At 43.4% G+C, this 16,415-nt stretch overlaps 1 protein-coding gene across 6 annotated transcripts in view; it reads right to left on the bottom strand.

Moving 5' to 3' along the window:
- The window catches only part of NFYC (nuclear transcription factor Y subunit gamma), a 79,869-nt gene that overhangs the window by 6,968 nt on the left and 56,486 nt on the right, over window positions 1-16,415 (bottom strand). For all 6 annotated transcript variants that reach the window (XM_007979242.3, XM_007979245.3, XM_007979239.3 and 3 more), the window contains exons 4-7: window positions 14,686-14,799; window positions 10,812-10,907; window positions 5,723-5,896; window positions 1,194-1,352 (exon numbers count right to left, since the gene is read on the bottom strand). In XM_007979242.3, the coding sequence (XP_007977433.1) occupies window positions 1,194-1,352; window positions 5,723-5,896; window positions 10,812-10,907; window positions 14,686-14,799 (543 nt within the window). The remainder of the gene's footprint in view (window positions 1-1,193; window positions 1,353-5,722; window positions 5,897-10,811; window positions 10,908-14,685; window positions 14,800-16,415) is intronic.

A 16,415-nucleotide genomic window follows, 5' to 3' on the forward strand; every position in this document is an offset into this window, starting at 1 on the left:
ATGCAATCCATGGGTATTGTGAGCACACGTGAGAGAGGTGGAGAAAGAGACATACACACGCCGCTTTCCTAAGCTTTCTCTTGGCCTATTACCATGTTAACTTCAGATGAAGAACAATTCCTAAACTGATCTAAGGATACTTTCAGAGTTATTTTCATCACAGAGGAAGTGGTTAACCAAGTCTATGTGAGTTTTCTATACCTGCCTACATTTCATTTATGACAAAAATGGCAAAGGGCAGGGAATAGAAGGACCGCTCTGTTTCACTCACTTTCCAGTTTTGGGGGTCAAAATGACCATGTACAGACTGCAAGTGTTAAGACAAGGACACATTTTACAAAAGGAGTACAAATAAAAAAGCCAACAAATCTAAGAATTGAAATCCCTCAAGGCACACAGGAAGCAGCAGTCCACAGTAAAGGAATGGATAAGTTATATGAAAGCCAAAAATACACTTTGCTGCAGGCTCCACTGGGAAATGAGTCATGAATATGCAACAAGTGTATTTATGGCCTTCCCTATACACCTCCCTCTTATCCTCTGCTGATCAAATACAGGACTGCCTCACAGGGCCTTTGGGCCTTGGCATGGGTAGTGGTTACAATGATTTCCCTGCATAGGTGGAATGAGGGGAAATCGAGTGAAGATGCCCCACTGTTGGAAACCTGAACCTAGATTAAAGGAAAGCAGGGAACAAACACAGTGAAGCAAGTTGTGTTCAGGAACACTGGCATATAGATTAAAAACAAAACACACACACACACACACACACACACACACACACATACAAATAAGTACTGTGGGCTGGGTGTGGTGGTTCACGCCTATAATCCCAGCACTTTGGGAGGCTGAGGCGGGCGGATCACCTGAGGTTAGGAGTTAGAGACCAGCTTGGCCAACATTGTGAAACCCCGTCTCTACTAAAAATACAAAAATTAGCTGGGCGTGGTGGCAAGCACCTAAAATCCCAGCTACTCGGGAGGCTGAGGCAGGAGAATCGCTTGAACCTGGGAGGCAGAGGCCAGTGAGCTGAGATCAAGCCACTGCACTTCAGCCTGGGCGACAGAGCAAGACCTATCTCAAAAAAAAAAAAAAAAAGTACTGTGCGCGTGTGTGATATATCAAGGTATAGATATATCTTTAAGTATTTCCTTCTATAAAGCTGTAAAGACAAACCTCAGGGCAGGACTCACCGGGATCTGCTGGATCTCTCCCGTGTTAGTGATGATCTGCTGCATCACCTGCATGGTCTGTCCAGTGCTACTCTGGGCCTGCTGGGCTTGACCCTGTGGCTGGGCCTGGACAATCTGCACCTGCTGACCTTCTCCAACCTGCATTGTCACAGGTGTGGTCTGAAAGGAAGAGTTATGAGAATGCTGCATGAGTTCAGGCTTAGAGCCCACAGGATTACCAAGAGGTTAATAACGAGCAGTGTGCCAGGAGCAAACCCTCTCAATGAATGCCTAAACTCATCTCAATACTAGTAATGCAGAGTCCTCTGGGTTTACAGCATTGCTAAAGCTACTCTCCAAAACGAAAGAAAAGCCAAAAATATTTTAAGGCTCACAGTACAAATATCTGCATGGGTCCCAAACATAAATCTCTGTGCCCCAAATGCTGCAAATTTTCACAGCCCCTTTGGTGATGATAAGGCACATACACTACAGAAAAAATCAAAAGCAACCATGACAGTTTACTTCAGAAATAGCCAAAGTCAAGTCTGGGGCAGATGAATTTGGAGGGTAACATTAAATGGAAAGGGTACGGATTTATTTAGTTCAGGGTCATGTGCTCTTTCTTAGGCATGTAAGACACTGAGAGAAATATAACGCACAGGGGTACATCTCCGAGGCTGACCCTAGTGCACACTGGCTCTCACCCCATTCAAGCCGCAGAGCAATTCCTGCCCACACTGGCCAGATGGCTGCTCTGGACCACAGTATGGCTTCCCACAGGAGAGCAAACACTGCTAACTCACTGGGCACTGTTAAGACACAGACTCTTAACTAAGTCTACCCCTAATTAATAGAATTTAAGAAAGCAAGAACTCTAACTTTCTAAAAATAGAAATCTCGGATCTAAGAAATTTCTGCCCAATGTGTATGACTTGGCAGATTCTGTCTCTCACACACAATGGTTATAGCCCTATGAAATGTACTCTTCTGAGAGATGGTAAAGACACAAGCTGCCAAAAGGGTCAATTATTCTTTCAAATCTCAAAACTTTAGTACTATTTGTGACTTTCACAGGTTACCTAGAGCAGTGAGCCTATCTGGCTCATCTGGTGGTGGTAGTGATGGGGGGTGCGGCGGCGGCGGCGGGGGGGGTGTGTGTGGGTGGAGCCTTTTAAACTACACCTGTATATCCAATCCCTGACTTGAATTCTGTCACTCTCTCTCCCCCACTCTGAATTAATCACCTCAATAAGACGACTATGGAAGTCTCAATGAATCATAAACTTCAACTGATGTTGCTATTCTGATGTTCTTAATTCTGACTGCATAGATTACTGAAAATTACAACTATGCATCCAAAGTTACAAGGGAAGGGGATGTGTTCTGGGAATGACAGATGAGATTCAAGGGATTACTAAGGAGAAATTACTACAAACTGGAGGAGGGCAGGAAAGAAAGAAGACAGAGTGTTCTAAAAGTACATGCAGTGGGCTAGGCTAACAGAAAACATCTCTTCCATTCTTGTACCACAATTTTCAACTCAGCCTATTCCCAACTTCCATAAATAAGTTTCCAATTTATGACAGAAAACACAGGATTAATTTTACCAAAATATGCATTCTTTCCAACTCTGCTTTGATACACATGCATTCTGTCCTACAAAGTATATCTGCACTCAACTTGAAATAGCCATCACAACGGGTCCAAGGAGGTGTGACACAGCACAAGGCCACCCTGAAGCAGCAGGATGGTGAAAGAACAGCCAGGAAATACTGGGAAGGACCAACTTCACCATCCTCACAAGCCCTATCAGCTCCAAGATGAGCACGTCTGGGTTGGCAGAGAAGAGGATAGATGAAATTCTCGCTGACTAAAAAGAAATGCATGCTGCCAACTCATCACTGTACTATATCAACCCAATTTTCCCAAGAGGATTTCCAAGGTATTTCTAAATCATTTCAGGAAAATGAGGGCTTGTGTTAGCATGGCAGCTGTCAAATCATGTATGGTGTGCCCTGCTATCAGGGCACAACAGCCACGAGCTTCTTAGGATGATCAGCCAATCAGAGCCTGCCCTTGGCAGACTCCCTCTAAGTTCACTCTGTAAAGGGATAAAGCCTTTGGCAGGTCAAGCTTTCACCACTGTAGAGGCACAAGCATTAGCCAAAGAAGGTCGCTTAGGCATCATGGTGCAATCGAGGTCTTAAGGCAGTGACTGAGCAGCCATTATCTTTGAACCCTCCTGCCTAGCACAGTGTCTGGCATAAAACAAGCACTCAATACATTTTTGTAACATGGATAAGTAAATGAGCAGGGAATAAATCCTAAAATCAGAATTACCTTTTTTTTTTTTGAGACGGAGTCTCGCTCTGTAACCCAGGCTGGAGTGCAGTGGCATGATCTCAGCTCACTGCAACCTCCGCCTCCCAGGTTCAAGAGATTCTCCTGCCTCAGGCTCCCAAGTAGCTGGGACTACAAGCACCCACCACCATGCCCAGCTAATTTTTGCATTTTTAGTAGAGATGGGGTTTCACCATATTGGCCAGGCTGGTCTCGAACTCCTGACCTTGTGATCCGCCTACGTTGGCCTCCCAAAGTGATGGGATTACAGGTGTGAACCACTGTACCTGGACAAATCATAATTACAATGGTGACTCATGCCTGTCATCCCACCACTGTGGAAGGCCAAGGTGAGAGGATGGCATGAAGCCAGGAGTTCGAGACCAACCTGTGAAACATTAATGAGACTCCATCTCCACAAAAAAATTAAAAATTATCCAGGTGTGGTGGCATACGCCTGGGAGTCCCAGCTCCTTGGGAGGCTGAGGCAGGAGGATTGCTTGAGCCCAGCAGTTTGAACCTGCAGTAAGCTATGATTGTGCTACTCCAGCCGGGGTGACCAAGTGAGAACCTATCTTTAAAAAAACATCAATCAATGCATCTACCTCCACCCCATTTTTTTTTCTTCTAGGCAAACTCAGCTCCTTATTAGAATACACAAGGCTGTCCAGGATGTGTTCACTACCTATCTTTTCAAACTTGCCTAGATGGTCTCCTATGCTGACTACTTTCCCATGGCTCCCTGTACTGTTTCTCACTTCTAAGCCTTTGCCTATGCTGTGCCCTCAACTGGCAATACCACCCTTTCCCGCTTTCTTTGATTAATTTCCACTGTTCCCTAAGACTCATATTACTTCCTTCAGGAACATTATCTGACCACCTCCTTCACATCTTTCTTAGCTACTCATCCTCATACATATATATATATATATATATATATATATTCTTTTTTTTTTTTTTTGAGACAGCATCTTGCTCTGTCACCCCAGCTGGAGTGCAATGGCACAATCACAGTTCACTGAGGCCTTGACTTCCTTGGCTCAAGCGATCCTCCCAACTCAGCCTCTTAAGTAGCTGGGACACAAGTGCATGCCACCATGGCTGGCTAATGTTCTGATTTTTTGGTAGACACAGGGTCTCACCATGTTGCCCAGGCTGGTCTTGAACACGTGGGCTCATGCAATCCCCCTGCCTTGGCCACCCAAAATGTTGGAATTACACACGAGCCACCACATGTCCCTGCCTTTTTTTTTTAATTAAAGAAGAGGTCTTGCTGTGCTGCCTGGGCTGAAGTGCAGTGGCATGATCCTACCTCACTGTAACCCAAACTCCTGGGTTCCTCTCACCTTGGCCTCCCAAAGTGTTGGGATTACAGGCATGAGCCACTACGCTGAGCCAAGGTACTTCTTTTGATGTGTTCTTATAACACCCTGTACACACATTCCCACGTGGCGGTATAACCTTTAAGTATTTGTATCCCCAACTAAATTGTGAATTCCTTGAAAATAAGGACTGTTGTATTCATGCTTGTATCCCCAGTACATAGTACAGGACTTTACCCTCAGAGGATGCTCAGTGTTTGATGAATAAATAATGATTGACAGAGAATTTGGATTCAGAGCTCACAGTACAGAGTTCTCTGCAGCCTCACATGACCCCCAACAAACATGAATGCTACTCCTCTCAACAATACTACTGGGGAGAGAAAGAGTCCTCTGATTACTATCGTAAAAAGAGAAGGACACTTGACACAAATATGGGACACAGAAATGACAGGGAGAAGGAGTATGCAAACTGGCAATGATACCTAATCTCTCCTTTTAAGGGCACAAATTCCACTTCTGACACAGACACACAGACAGCAGGCATGGAGTTCACTTTAGTACCTCTACAGAGATCCCACTACTCTTCATAAGGCATTTCAGACATTTTTTTTCTCTCCTAAAATTTCTGAGCTAATAGGGATCCTGGAGAACATACTGTCCACTACACTTTCTTCATCTGACCTTTGAGAAAAACAGGGTCCAGAGATATTAGGGTGACATCTCACCCTAGTAGCTGAATCTGGGGAAAAGTTCCCGTTTCCAGACTTTAAATCCAGTGCTCTCTAATGATCCGGCTGCCTCTCTGCCCTCATCAAGCTCTGCCCATCCAAAAACCTAAGGGGCACTGTCTTGCTGGATGGGCATCCTCAGCAGCTCACAGACCTGGCCCTGCTGAGGCTGTGCGATGATGATCTGCCCAGGCTGGATGGTGGTCGTGGAGCTGGTGGTCTGCTGGCCTTGCTGCTGGCCCTGGACTTGGACAGCGGTGGGCTGCTGAGCCAGCGTGAAATAGTACTGGACTGGCTCGGCAGGAGTTACCGACTGGCGCACCTCCTCCTGTTGGGTGGAAAGAGAGACAGGTAAGAGAAAAAGAACCGATTCAGCAACCGCCACAGTGAATTTCCACTCTTCCCCCAAACAGGCTATGTGCAGTTGCCTGCTGAATGCTGACCTCTCCACATCTGAAGCCAAAGGAAAGTGGAATTCAAAGAGACCAGTTATGCTAAATCAAACTAAAAATAACAGATCCTATAGGCTTCACAAAACATATAGCCAAGTACGAAATAATCACCCATTGCATGATAAGTTGCAAACGGGCAAATAATTACTGTAACTAAAAACCACGCACCAGCAGTGCTTGTCAGTAAATGCTGTCAAGGCCTGTGATCTGAGAACAGTGCTAATTGCACGTGTTGGGAAGATGCTACCCAAACATCATGCCTCTCAGGCCTGGTCCCAATCTCCCAAACAGGCAGCACTCTTCTCATTTTATCCCCACCACTTCAAGGGGGACAGAACAGGTTAATGGGAAACAGGGCTTTTCCTGAGCTGAAATTTTCAGGATCGAGAGCACTGGTAGGCAAGTACCCAGCTTTTCACAGCTTGTTGAAAGCTCTGTGGTCACAGAGGGCATGTCTATCCAGTGTCACATCTGGTTCTGGTTGTACTTAGCCACAGAAGCGCAACCCAGGGGGCCTGATGGACAGCTCTCCGCTGGGGTACTGCCTTGGCTGATTAGGGAGGTCGCATTCTGTCCGATCTGCGGAGTGGAGACTGTTCCTTCTTCAGCTGATGTTTTCCATGGCAGAAGGAGTAAACAACCCTCTCCCAGCTACCTTGAGCTCACAGCTGAGAGTGTAGGATGTTTACACACACTACAGCATGGTTATAGCCCACAGGGTCCAGGGTTGGTCAGCCCCTGACCACTGACACAGAACGGCGTCTGATCCGGAGTGACCTGTGTGACACATGGTGCCCCTGCCTGGGACAACAAAAACAATAAAAACATAGAACCACTTGGGCTGGCTGAGTAAAAATATTAGCTAAATTTACTCATGTCCTTATTTAGGGCAAAGTTTGCCATGTTCCAGAAAAGAGGAAAAGACACTTCTTAGTAGTACACAAACCCTGTGGGCTGCCTCAAACTCCCCAAAGTAACATTTACAAAGCTGGTATTGACCCCATTCCCAACATTATGTTAGGTGCCCTGAACTGTGCTTCCAAAGTACTGTCCTCATAGTATACACTTTTGCACTTTCATGTCAAATTAACTGTTCTACTAAAATGTAAGTGCCATGAGGGCAAAGCCTAGCTCCCTCTTGCTCTCTGCTATCCCCTGCGTTCCCAGGTAGGCACTCAGTAAGTGCTTGCTGAATGATGAACGGATTTATTTAGACAGGCAGACAGAGGCAGGAAAGTACTTCTCTGAATCTAAGTTGGTGGTATGACAAATTCTCTTAAACCCAACAGTTGTTACCAATAGAAAAAAGTAGTCTCTAAACTCTCTTTTGGTACCTCTAGGACTCTGTGGCTACAGTGTGGGGAAGCAGCTGGTGTCCCCTGTGGAACAGAGCTGAGTATCCTTTGTTTGCCTGATGACTGGGGGCCAGGACACTAAAACTAGGACTGCCAGTATCTAGCCCCTGAGAAACATGGGTCTCTGCATGACACGGTTACTTGACAGCCATCTATCCAGCTTAGGGAGATACCTGTAATATTCTGGGTTTCTCAGTTAGTGTATGAACTGACTTTCTAGGTTAATATATTCTGTGCTCCAGACACAAACAGTTTTAACCCTCAATATGATTATGCTGAGGCAGAAGGAAAAGGAGATTCCCTTTTATTTTCATCTAGGTCTCAATTTCCACAACAACTTAAAAATGGCAACGTCAACTCCATTTCAACCCCAACTTATCATCATTATAAATAAATGTCAGCCTGCAAACTAGGTCTTGGCTGTGGCAAGGCTAAAATACTGATACCTTTTGCAGCCAAGAAACAGAGGCCAACTGCTCTTTGCAAAGCTGTTGAAGTAGGTTCAAGGTACTTGGGTTCCACTGAGATCTCCCTTCTTATTTCTCCTTTCTTATACTTACAAAAAATACAAATCACTGAAATCCAGACCTAACTTGGAAAAGCTCTCGGGTAATGAGAAGGTATACAGGACTGAAAGCCCTAGAACCATCTGTGTAGGAAGCTAGGCAGCAGGGAGACACCTGCATTTTCTAGCCCTGACCTGTGATTGTTTAGTCTCCAGTTATCCCTGACTACAGCTGATCTAGTATTGAATATGATCTTTTTGTCAGACAAAAAGCAAACCCTTTAAAAACCCCTTCCAGAACCCAAAATACCTCTTGCCAAAAACTGTGAGAGCAGGTAAAGAGCTCCTCCTATGCTGCTTACTAAATCCTCTTAAACTGTTTATGAACTAGACAATATCTAGGATGCTGTGAGAATCAAATGGAAGCACCTAGGTTTGTGTTGTTAGGACAAGGCACAACTGTTCTCAAATCAATGAAATGGAAGAAGGCATATCTAAGGCTCTTCTGCATTATGAAGACTCATTCTGCCAGTGGAAGTCAAGCTAGCAAGGAAATGATTATGCTTGGTTTAAAGAAATGGGTGAAAAGATAATGACATTTCAATGGGCAGGAACTTTCAACTCATAGCTTTAGTGGGGCAGAAGTCAGGCCTCACCTGCCTACTACTTTCAAATAATCTTTACTTGCTTCTCTGAAGAACAAGCGAAACTCCCAAGCATCTTTGAGAAGTCAGGGCCTAGGACTCACAATTCAATATTTCTGGCTAGTTCCTTATCCCAGCAGTGGGAGGTTGTCCCAAGTGGTAGAACAATCGTTTAACGACTGGATCAGTCCAGAATGGGGCACTTGCTCAACTTTAGCAGTGGCCTCCCCAACTAGAGGGCTTGCTCTTGGAATCTTTTCAGAAGCTGAGACTGACGAACAGTGCCAGAGAAGAGCAGCATCACATCCTAGGGTCATCTCTACAGTGTTGTGCAGTCAGCCCTGACTGGAAAAAAGTACATTCTTTTTAGCAGCAAGAGTGAACTGCTGCCTCCTTCAGAAAGGGTGGGTTTTGGAGAGTAGGCGTTTTAAAGGACTTCAGGAGGTGCCAGCCAATTTGGAGCCTGGGAAAACTTCGTGTCTACAGAGGATTAAAAATGCTATCTTAGAATTTCAGGCCAGCTTTCAGCAATCTCAACCTTTCAAAGGCCAGGCAGCAGCTGTCCCGAATACGATGCCAATCAATGGCTTGAACACCTACAAAGAACTAAATCCAAGCAACAAGAAGCTGTTTCAGCTAAACACACTTTAAAAGCAGATGGATCACAGCATTTTGAGTCTGGCTAAGATGGAATAAAGAGCCGTGTGACACCCCGAGAGACCCAGAAGCACTGAGGAATTTGAAGGAACTGACAGGATGTGACCCTTCTCTCCAGCCAGTGTATTCAGCAGGCAGCCCATAGAAAACAAGGACTTAGCACAACGAGAGTGAGCAAGGCCTGATTTCATCACAGAGTTCACCATCTTGTTTTAAAGGGGGCTTCTGATAGACAAAAGGAGAAAACAATTTCAACAAGGAAAGCAGGTGTATGATACTCTCTGTTCTGAAGGAAGAGAAATGGCCTGAGTTCTTGTTGTTGTGACTGCTTAGAGAGGAGGGAAGGACCCCCAAGAGGAGGAATTGAGCCTGTGGGCACAAACCTGCAATGTTTCAAAGCCGATGCGTAGCTGGGGACGACTGTGGCAGCCTGCCGCTGTAAACATCCGACTGAAAGCTCCTCTGAACACCTTACAGCTTCCAGTCAAGGATGTTTACAGTAGCAAAGACTGCCCAGAAAGAACGGAGACGCAGTAAGGCACACCCTACTCTAGTAAGGAGGTGACAGAGGGCTTGCTAATCCAAAGGCCCTCATGCAGGTCAGAATTACAAATGTTGATTAGGATGCCACTTCTCCTAGACTTTCTCTGGCTGGCTATTAATACAGGCTGGGATGGGGAGAATGGTTGTCACTGAATGACTACTTCTAAGGATAATATACTATGAAATAATTCATTAAAAATAAAGTTTCATATAACAAAGCAAGCAGCACAAGGCCCAGCTTTGCTCCTGTGAGATTCTGCCACTATTTCCCAAGCGTCTCTACTACACCTAGTGAATCATGCAATCTGCATGCTTAAAACAATGAGCTCTAAAGGACAGAGGTCTATTACAATCACAATTAAGAGCTATACGCACCCAAGGTGCTGAAAAAACAACTAGTGTGACCTTTGGAGAGGGGCAGGCAGAAGAGAGGGGAAGGGAGACATTCACATTCTTTCTTGTGATTGCTTGGAAAACAGCTCAAGTGGTGGTTCTCAAATCTGGCTGCACATTAAAAGCATCCAGGGAGTTTTAAAAGGTACTGATGCCTGGGCTCCATCATGAGATTTTGATTCAGCTGATGTGGGGTACAGTCTGGGTGCTGATATTTTTAAAACCCCAACAGGGGATTCTAGTGCGCAGTCAGGGCACTATATAAAGATATAAAGAACCACAATATAAAGGATGAGAAAACACAGTCCATTCACTCCAAATACCACTGTGCACACAGAGAAGCTGTTTCTTAAAAATCTAAAATCTATAACTTTCTGGGAATATTCTTCCATCCCAGATGAAGAGCTCTGATAGACTTCCTAAGATACCTTGAAATGAGCTTCACTTTACCATTTGTAACTAAAGTCTTTCATTTTCATTTTGTCTATTTTCACTGAAATACCACTTCAGAGGCACTGAGTTAAAAGTATCCAGAAATGAGTAACAGAAGGATATGTTCAGAATGAATCTGGTCTAGAAACGAGGAGCAAAAGGAATAGCAAATGACTTGTGCTGAGAGGAGAAGGAGCGTATCTGACACCAGTATGCAAAGCGCTCTTCAGTCAGCAGCAACTGCAATGCCTTCACAGCTCACCTGACGCTTTGGAGGTTTCAGTTCATCTCTTGGAACAATATCGATGAGAAAATCAAACTGATCAAATTTTGTAATTGCCATGGCGATATCATTTCTCTGTAACAAAGAAAAGTGGTGTGAAAAATTAGCCTGGGGAGAAACTAGTTCACTTGGCTTTATACCCTCCAAGTAAGGTAAGATGAGTTTTAAGCCAAACTAAACACCCATGGGCAAGTCTACAGCTGAAATAAGCACAGCCAAACTCATATACTTTAAATGATCAGACCTGGTGGACAATCATCAACAAAAAAGAAAGAGATACATGTAACTCACACTCTAAAATGGGATATCTGAGCCTCCAACCACTGCTACTCCTGCTTGATCCTCTCCCCACGATTTTTAAATTATAAAGTTAGTAATCTCAATTAGTAGGTTTCTGGTCATTCTGTGGGTTAGCAAAGTTAGGTTTATAATCATTTTAAGGCCCTAAATAATACTTTCCCTTTGGTTCACAAGTAGTTAAAATCTACTTTGGATTTCTTAGGTAAAATCCTAATTCAACAACTTTTTGCAACATTTTCAAGTCACTGGATCTGTATACACTAAGTTCTAACAAGCTACAGTTTTTATTTGGGAATTCTCAATTGCAATGCTTAAACCATGGGTTTATCATTGCAGTTTTGAATTCCCAAATAAAAACCGTAGCTTATGAGAATTCTGGTATTCATAGTCTGTGCTATGAACAGCAGCAGGAGAGGTCAGACAACATAGGAGTCAGATGGCTAATGATACTGAAACCAAGACCTGCTCTAATGGGGGTTTCTCTCCAAGTGTGATACTTCCTTTCTTTGAATAATAAAATTAAAAGATTTTTACTAAAACCCAACATATTATGTATGTTAAGATCTGTGTACTTTACTAAAGATTTAAAGCAAAAGGAAAAACAATAAGAAAAAACACTGAACTCTAGTGAATGATATGCATGTTAAAGTATTTGGGCAAAGTAAACTTTACAATGCACTTAAAAACAGACTACTTGGAAGGATGGATAGAGAGATAAATAGATATGGGAATAAAATAAGCATAGTAAAATGTTTATGGTAGAATCTAGGTTATAAGTTTACAGGTATTCACTGTAAACTTTGCTTATGTTTGAAATTTTTTATAATAAAATGCTGGGGAAAATGTCAACATACTAACAGAAATCCTTAGCAAACTCTATATACCACACCTTAAAAGGTGACTCATCAGACAAAACAGGAGAGGATGGAAATTTCCTTTTTTTTTCTTTCCCTTGTATCTGTGATGGCCCCAAGCCTCTGAAATGCAAAACTCTAATCCACCCTTCTTGCCAACCACCGGCTTGATGATAAACCCTTCCAACTGAAGCAGGGCCCATCTTAAGACTGCCAGGACTCATTTAAGATGACTACAATATAGTGTCGCATTTTTTGATGTCACCTACTCAATCTATCTAAATGGCTCATTTACCGATGGAATAAAAGAGGAAAAAGAAAAATAATAAACATCTCCAACATATAACAAAATGTTCTAGAGTATTTTGGAAACATAGATATACTTAAGTTGGTCTTCCTAAAATTTTTACTTTGCTTTTTAAATTCCCTGAGGCAGGAGGATTGCTTGAGCCAGCAGTTTCAAGACCAGCTCTGGGTAACATAGTAAGGCCTCATCTCTACCACAACAACAAAAATTTTAAGCCAGATATGGTGGCACGCACCTGTAGTCTCAGCTACTTGGGAGGGTGAGGTGGGAGGATCACTTGAGCCCAGGAGGTCGAGGCTGCAGTGAGCTGTGATTGAGCCACTGCACTCCAGCCTAGGCCACAGAGTGAGACCCTGTCTCAAAAAATAAGAAAGGAATATAGAAAGTTCCTTCTAGCCCTTTCCAGTCAACATCCTTCCCCACACTCCCCTAAATCTGGGCATCCACAACTCTGATTTCTATCACCACAGGTGGTAGTAATAATGCATTGTATCATGCACTATGTAACTTTTTCCCTCTGGTTCCTTTTGTTAGCATAGTATCTTTGAGATTTATCCATGTTGTATGGAGCAATGGTTTGTTTCTTTTTATTGCTGAGGAGGAATCCATTTCATTAATACCTCAGAATTTGTTTATATATTCCTATACTGATGGACACTTGAGTTGTTTCCAGTTTTGGGGTAGTATAAAGAAGGTTGTTAAGAGCATTTTTATATAAGAATGGCTACAGTTCTTTTGGGTACATAACTAGGAGTGAAATGGCTGGGTTACAGAGTAGGGGGATATGTTTATTACAAAGTGCCAAATAGTTTTTCAAAGCGACTGTGCCACTTTACATTCTGACCAGTAATATATGAGTTTCAGACACTCCACTTCCTCACCAACTGTGGTATTGTCAGTCTTTTTTATTTTAGGTATTCTAGTGGGTATAAACCAGTATCTCACTGCGGTTTTAATTTGTATTTCCCTGACGACTAATGATGTTGCACACCTTCTCATGGGTTTATTGGGCATTTGTTTATCTTTTTTTCTGAAGGTCTGTCCAAGTGTTTTGCCTTTCTTTTTTTTTTTTTTTTGAGACTGAGTCTCGCTCTGTCACCCAGGCTGGAGTGCAGTGGCTTGATCTCAGCTCACTGCAAGCTCCGCCTCCTGGGTTCAAGTCATTCTCCTGCCTCAGCCTCCCAAGTAGCTGGGACTACAAGCGCCTGCCACCACGCCCGGCTAATTTTTTATATTTTTAGTAGAGACAGGGTTTCACTGTGTTGGCCGGGATGGTCTCGATCTCCTGACCTCATGATCTGCCCATCTCGGCCTCCCAAAGTGCTGGGATTACAGGTGTGAGCCACCGTGCCCGGCCACCTATTTTCTAATCTGAATTGATCTTGAAGGGAGTTTTAACTGGATCTCTCTGGATCCACAGACTAACTTCAAGGCAGCATAAATTCTGTGACTTCAACATGCATATCATTTATTGGAGTTCAGTATTTTTTCCTTTTTTTGCTTTAAAACTTTCATATAGTAATGTACACAAATCCTAACTTTAAGCTGCATTGACAAGCTGTACTAGAATGAAGGCTTCCCACAGATAAGGATTTTTGTCTGTTTTGTGTATCGTTAATCCCCAGAGCCTAGAAAAGTGCCTGGCACATTGTGGGTGTTCAGTTAAGCATTTTTAGAATAAATGAATAAACACATGTATTTTCTACTTTGCAGGTAAAGGGAAATAAGAAGAGAAAACAATTTATTTTCTTGGCTTCACTGTTAAAATAGTGCCACTGTTTTATACTTGTTACACCCTTCTTCTTGTATCTGGGAAACCTTTCCTCTAAAAGCCAGGGCTTGGCTATAGGGTGAGGGTTTCTAGAGTCAATGACCAAGGGCTCTGCATACAGTATGTATGTGGATTTGCTGGGTTAAAATTAAAATTAAAAAAAAAAAAGAAGAAGAAGAAGGAGAAGAAGGAGAAGAAGAAGAGGACTCCCAGGAAGGCAGACAAGGAACAAAAAGCCTAATGAAGCTAGTGAGACTGCTGATACTTCCTGGAACCGTCCTTTCCTGGAATCTCTCAAGGCTCCCAAGCAGAAGTTGTTTAAGTCTGGAAACAGATAAATACTCTATCACTTGAGCCTCTGTTTATAGTGAGGGCTCACCAAGGGAAAAGAGTTCAGTCACTAAGCTGTGAAAACCAGGAGAGAATTGATTAAGATTTTTGGTGGAGAAACACAATCACCATGGCTAGAAAATATGTCTGCCTCCCAACAGTGGAGATGCCAATTACATGTCAGCTTGATAGAGGCCTAAAGAAGAACAATCTTTGGTCCAAAGCCACGCAGGAGAACAGGCAAAGGTGGCTGCTTACCCCAGTTTTCCTAATCTGAGTCTGCAATAATACCTGTAGAGTCCGGCGCTTGTTATCTTCTGTGTGAATCCAGGCTCGAAGAGTCAACTCTGTGATAAAAATCTGGGCTGCCTTGGCAAAGAGTACAGGCGCTTCTGCACTGATCATCTGTAACAGACACAGGCCCTCCCTGTCAATCACCAGCAAGTCATTCAAACCAGTCTGTCTCTTGCCTCATTGCCTGGCATGGGACTATAGGGCAAGGGTCAAAAAATGAGGTGGTATGCTCAAGAGATTCCAAGGTAAAATAAATCCATGAGTAGGAATAAAGCAGGGAACAGGGAGAAAGAATACTTATTTAGCACCTACCATGTGCCAAACCTTGTGCAAAGTGCTTTCTTACCCTTATAATAGCCTTTCAAAGAAACTAGGGTTTAAGAGAGATGAAGTGACTTGCCCATAGCCATAGAGCCAGTAAGTGGCAGGGTTTAGGTTCTAATCCAAGGAGAAACAATATGGGGAAGGAGAATGAGCTTGAAAGCCAATGGATTTGGGTAAAACTGCAGGCTTCCCATCCTTTTGGGCTTTGTTTTTCACACACTGAAAAAGAGGATAACCTTCCAGTTTTATTGTGGCAATCAAATGAGATAATATATGTACCCAGCACAGGACTTGGCACATAGGAAGTGCTCAAGTCATATAAACTTGATGTGTCTGATTTCAAAGTTGAAGCTCTTGGTCAAACAAGGTTCTAAACCTTTGGTGAGGTAGTCTGTGCAGGCTACAGTCACAGAAAGAGCTCTGGAGTTAAAGCAGCAGCAGATGGGAAATGCGATCTTGGTCCTAGCACTCTGGGTGAGTCACTTAACCTCTTTGTGTCTATTTCCATTATCTGTAAAATGGAACTGATAATTCTTGTTATATCAAATCTCACAGGGCTACTGTGAGGAAGAAAGGAGCTAATAAAAAGGAAAATTGCTATCAATTGTTAGCTTTCTGTGAAAATACAAAAGACTATTAATTTTGAGTGGTAAAGAGACAGAGTTCCTCATTCTCTGAGATCTATAATGGAGATGGACTCCTAGGAATACAGAAATGGCCAAGCCCAAGCAAACCCTCTCACAAGTGTTATTCATGTAAAAGAAACTCACAGATCAAAAAGTTAGAGCAGGTTGAATATCATTATCAAAAATTAATCTTAAGAGTTCAGATCAACAAACTATATGTTATAAGATGCTAAGATGATGGCACTGTCCTGTTGACTTGATGATACACGTATATGCTACACTGTGAAAGGAACTGTGAGATACCGGCTGGGCATGGTGGCTCATGCCTAATCCTAGCACTTTGGGAGGCCGAGGCTGGAGGACTGCTTGAGTCCAAGAGTTCGTGACTAGCCTGGGCAACACAGTGAGATCCTGTCCCCTGCTCCAAAAAAACATTAAAAATTAGCCAGGCATGATGGCATGTGCCTATAGTCCCAGCTACTTGGGAGGCTGAGGTGGGAAGATCACTTGAGCCTGGGAGGTAAAGGCTACAATGAGCCATGATTATACCACTGCCCTCCAGTCTGGGTGACAGAGTGAGACCTTGTCTCAAAAAGAAAGAAAAGGCCAGATGCGGTGGCTCACATCTGTAATCCCAGCACTTTGGGAGGCCAAGGCAAGCTGATCACCTGAGGTCGGGAGTTCAAGACCAGCCTGGCCAACACAGTGAAACCCCGTCTCTACAAAAAATACAAAAATTAGCTGGGTGTGATGGCGGGCGCCTGTAATCCCAGCTAC

Source organism: Chlorocebus sabaeus, chromosome 20, assembly GCF_047675955.1.
Source record: "Chlorocebus sabaeus isolate Y175 chromosome 20, mChlSab1.0.hap1, whole genome shotgun sequence".
NCBI classification, from domain to species: domain Eukaryota; kingdom Metazoa; phylum Chordata; class Mammalia; order Primates; family Cercopithecidae; genus Chlorocebus; species Chlorocebus sabaeus.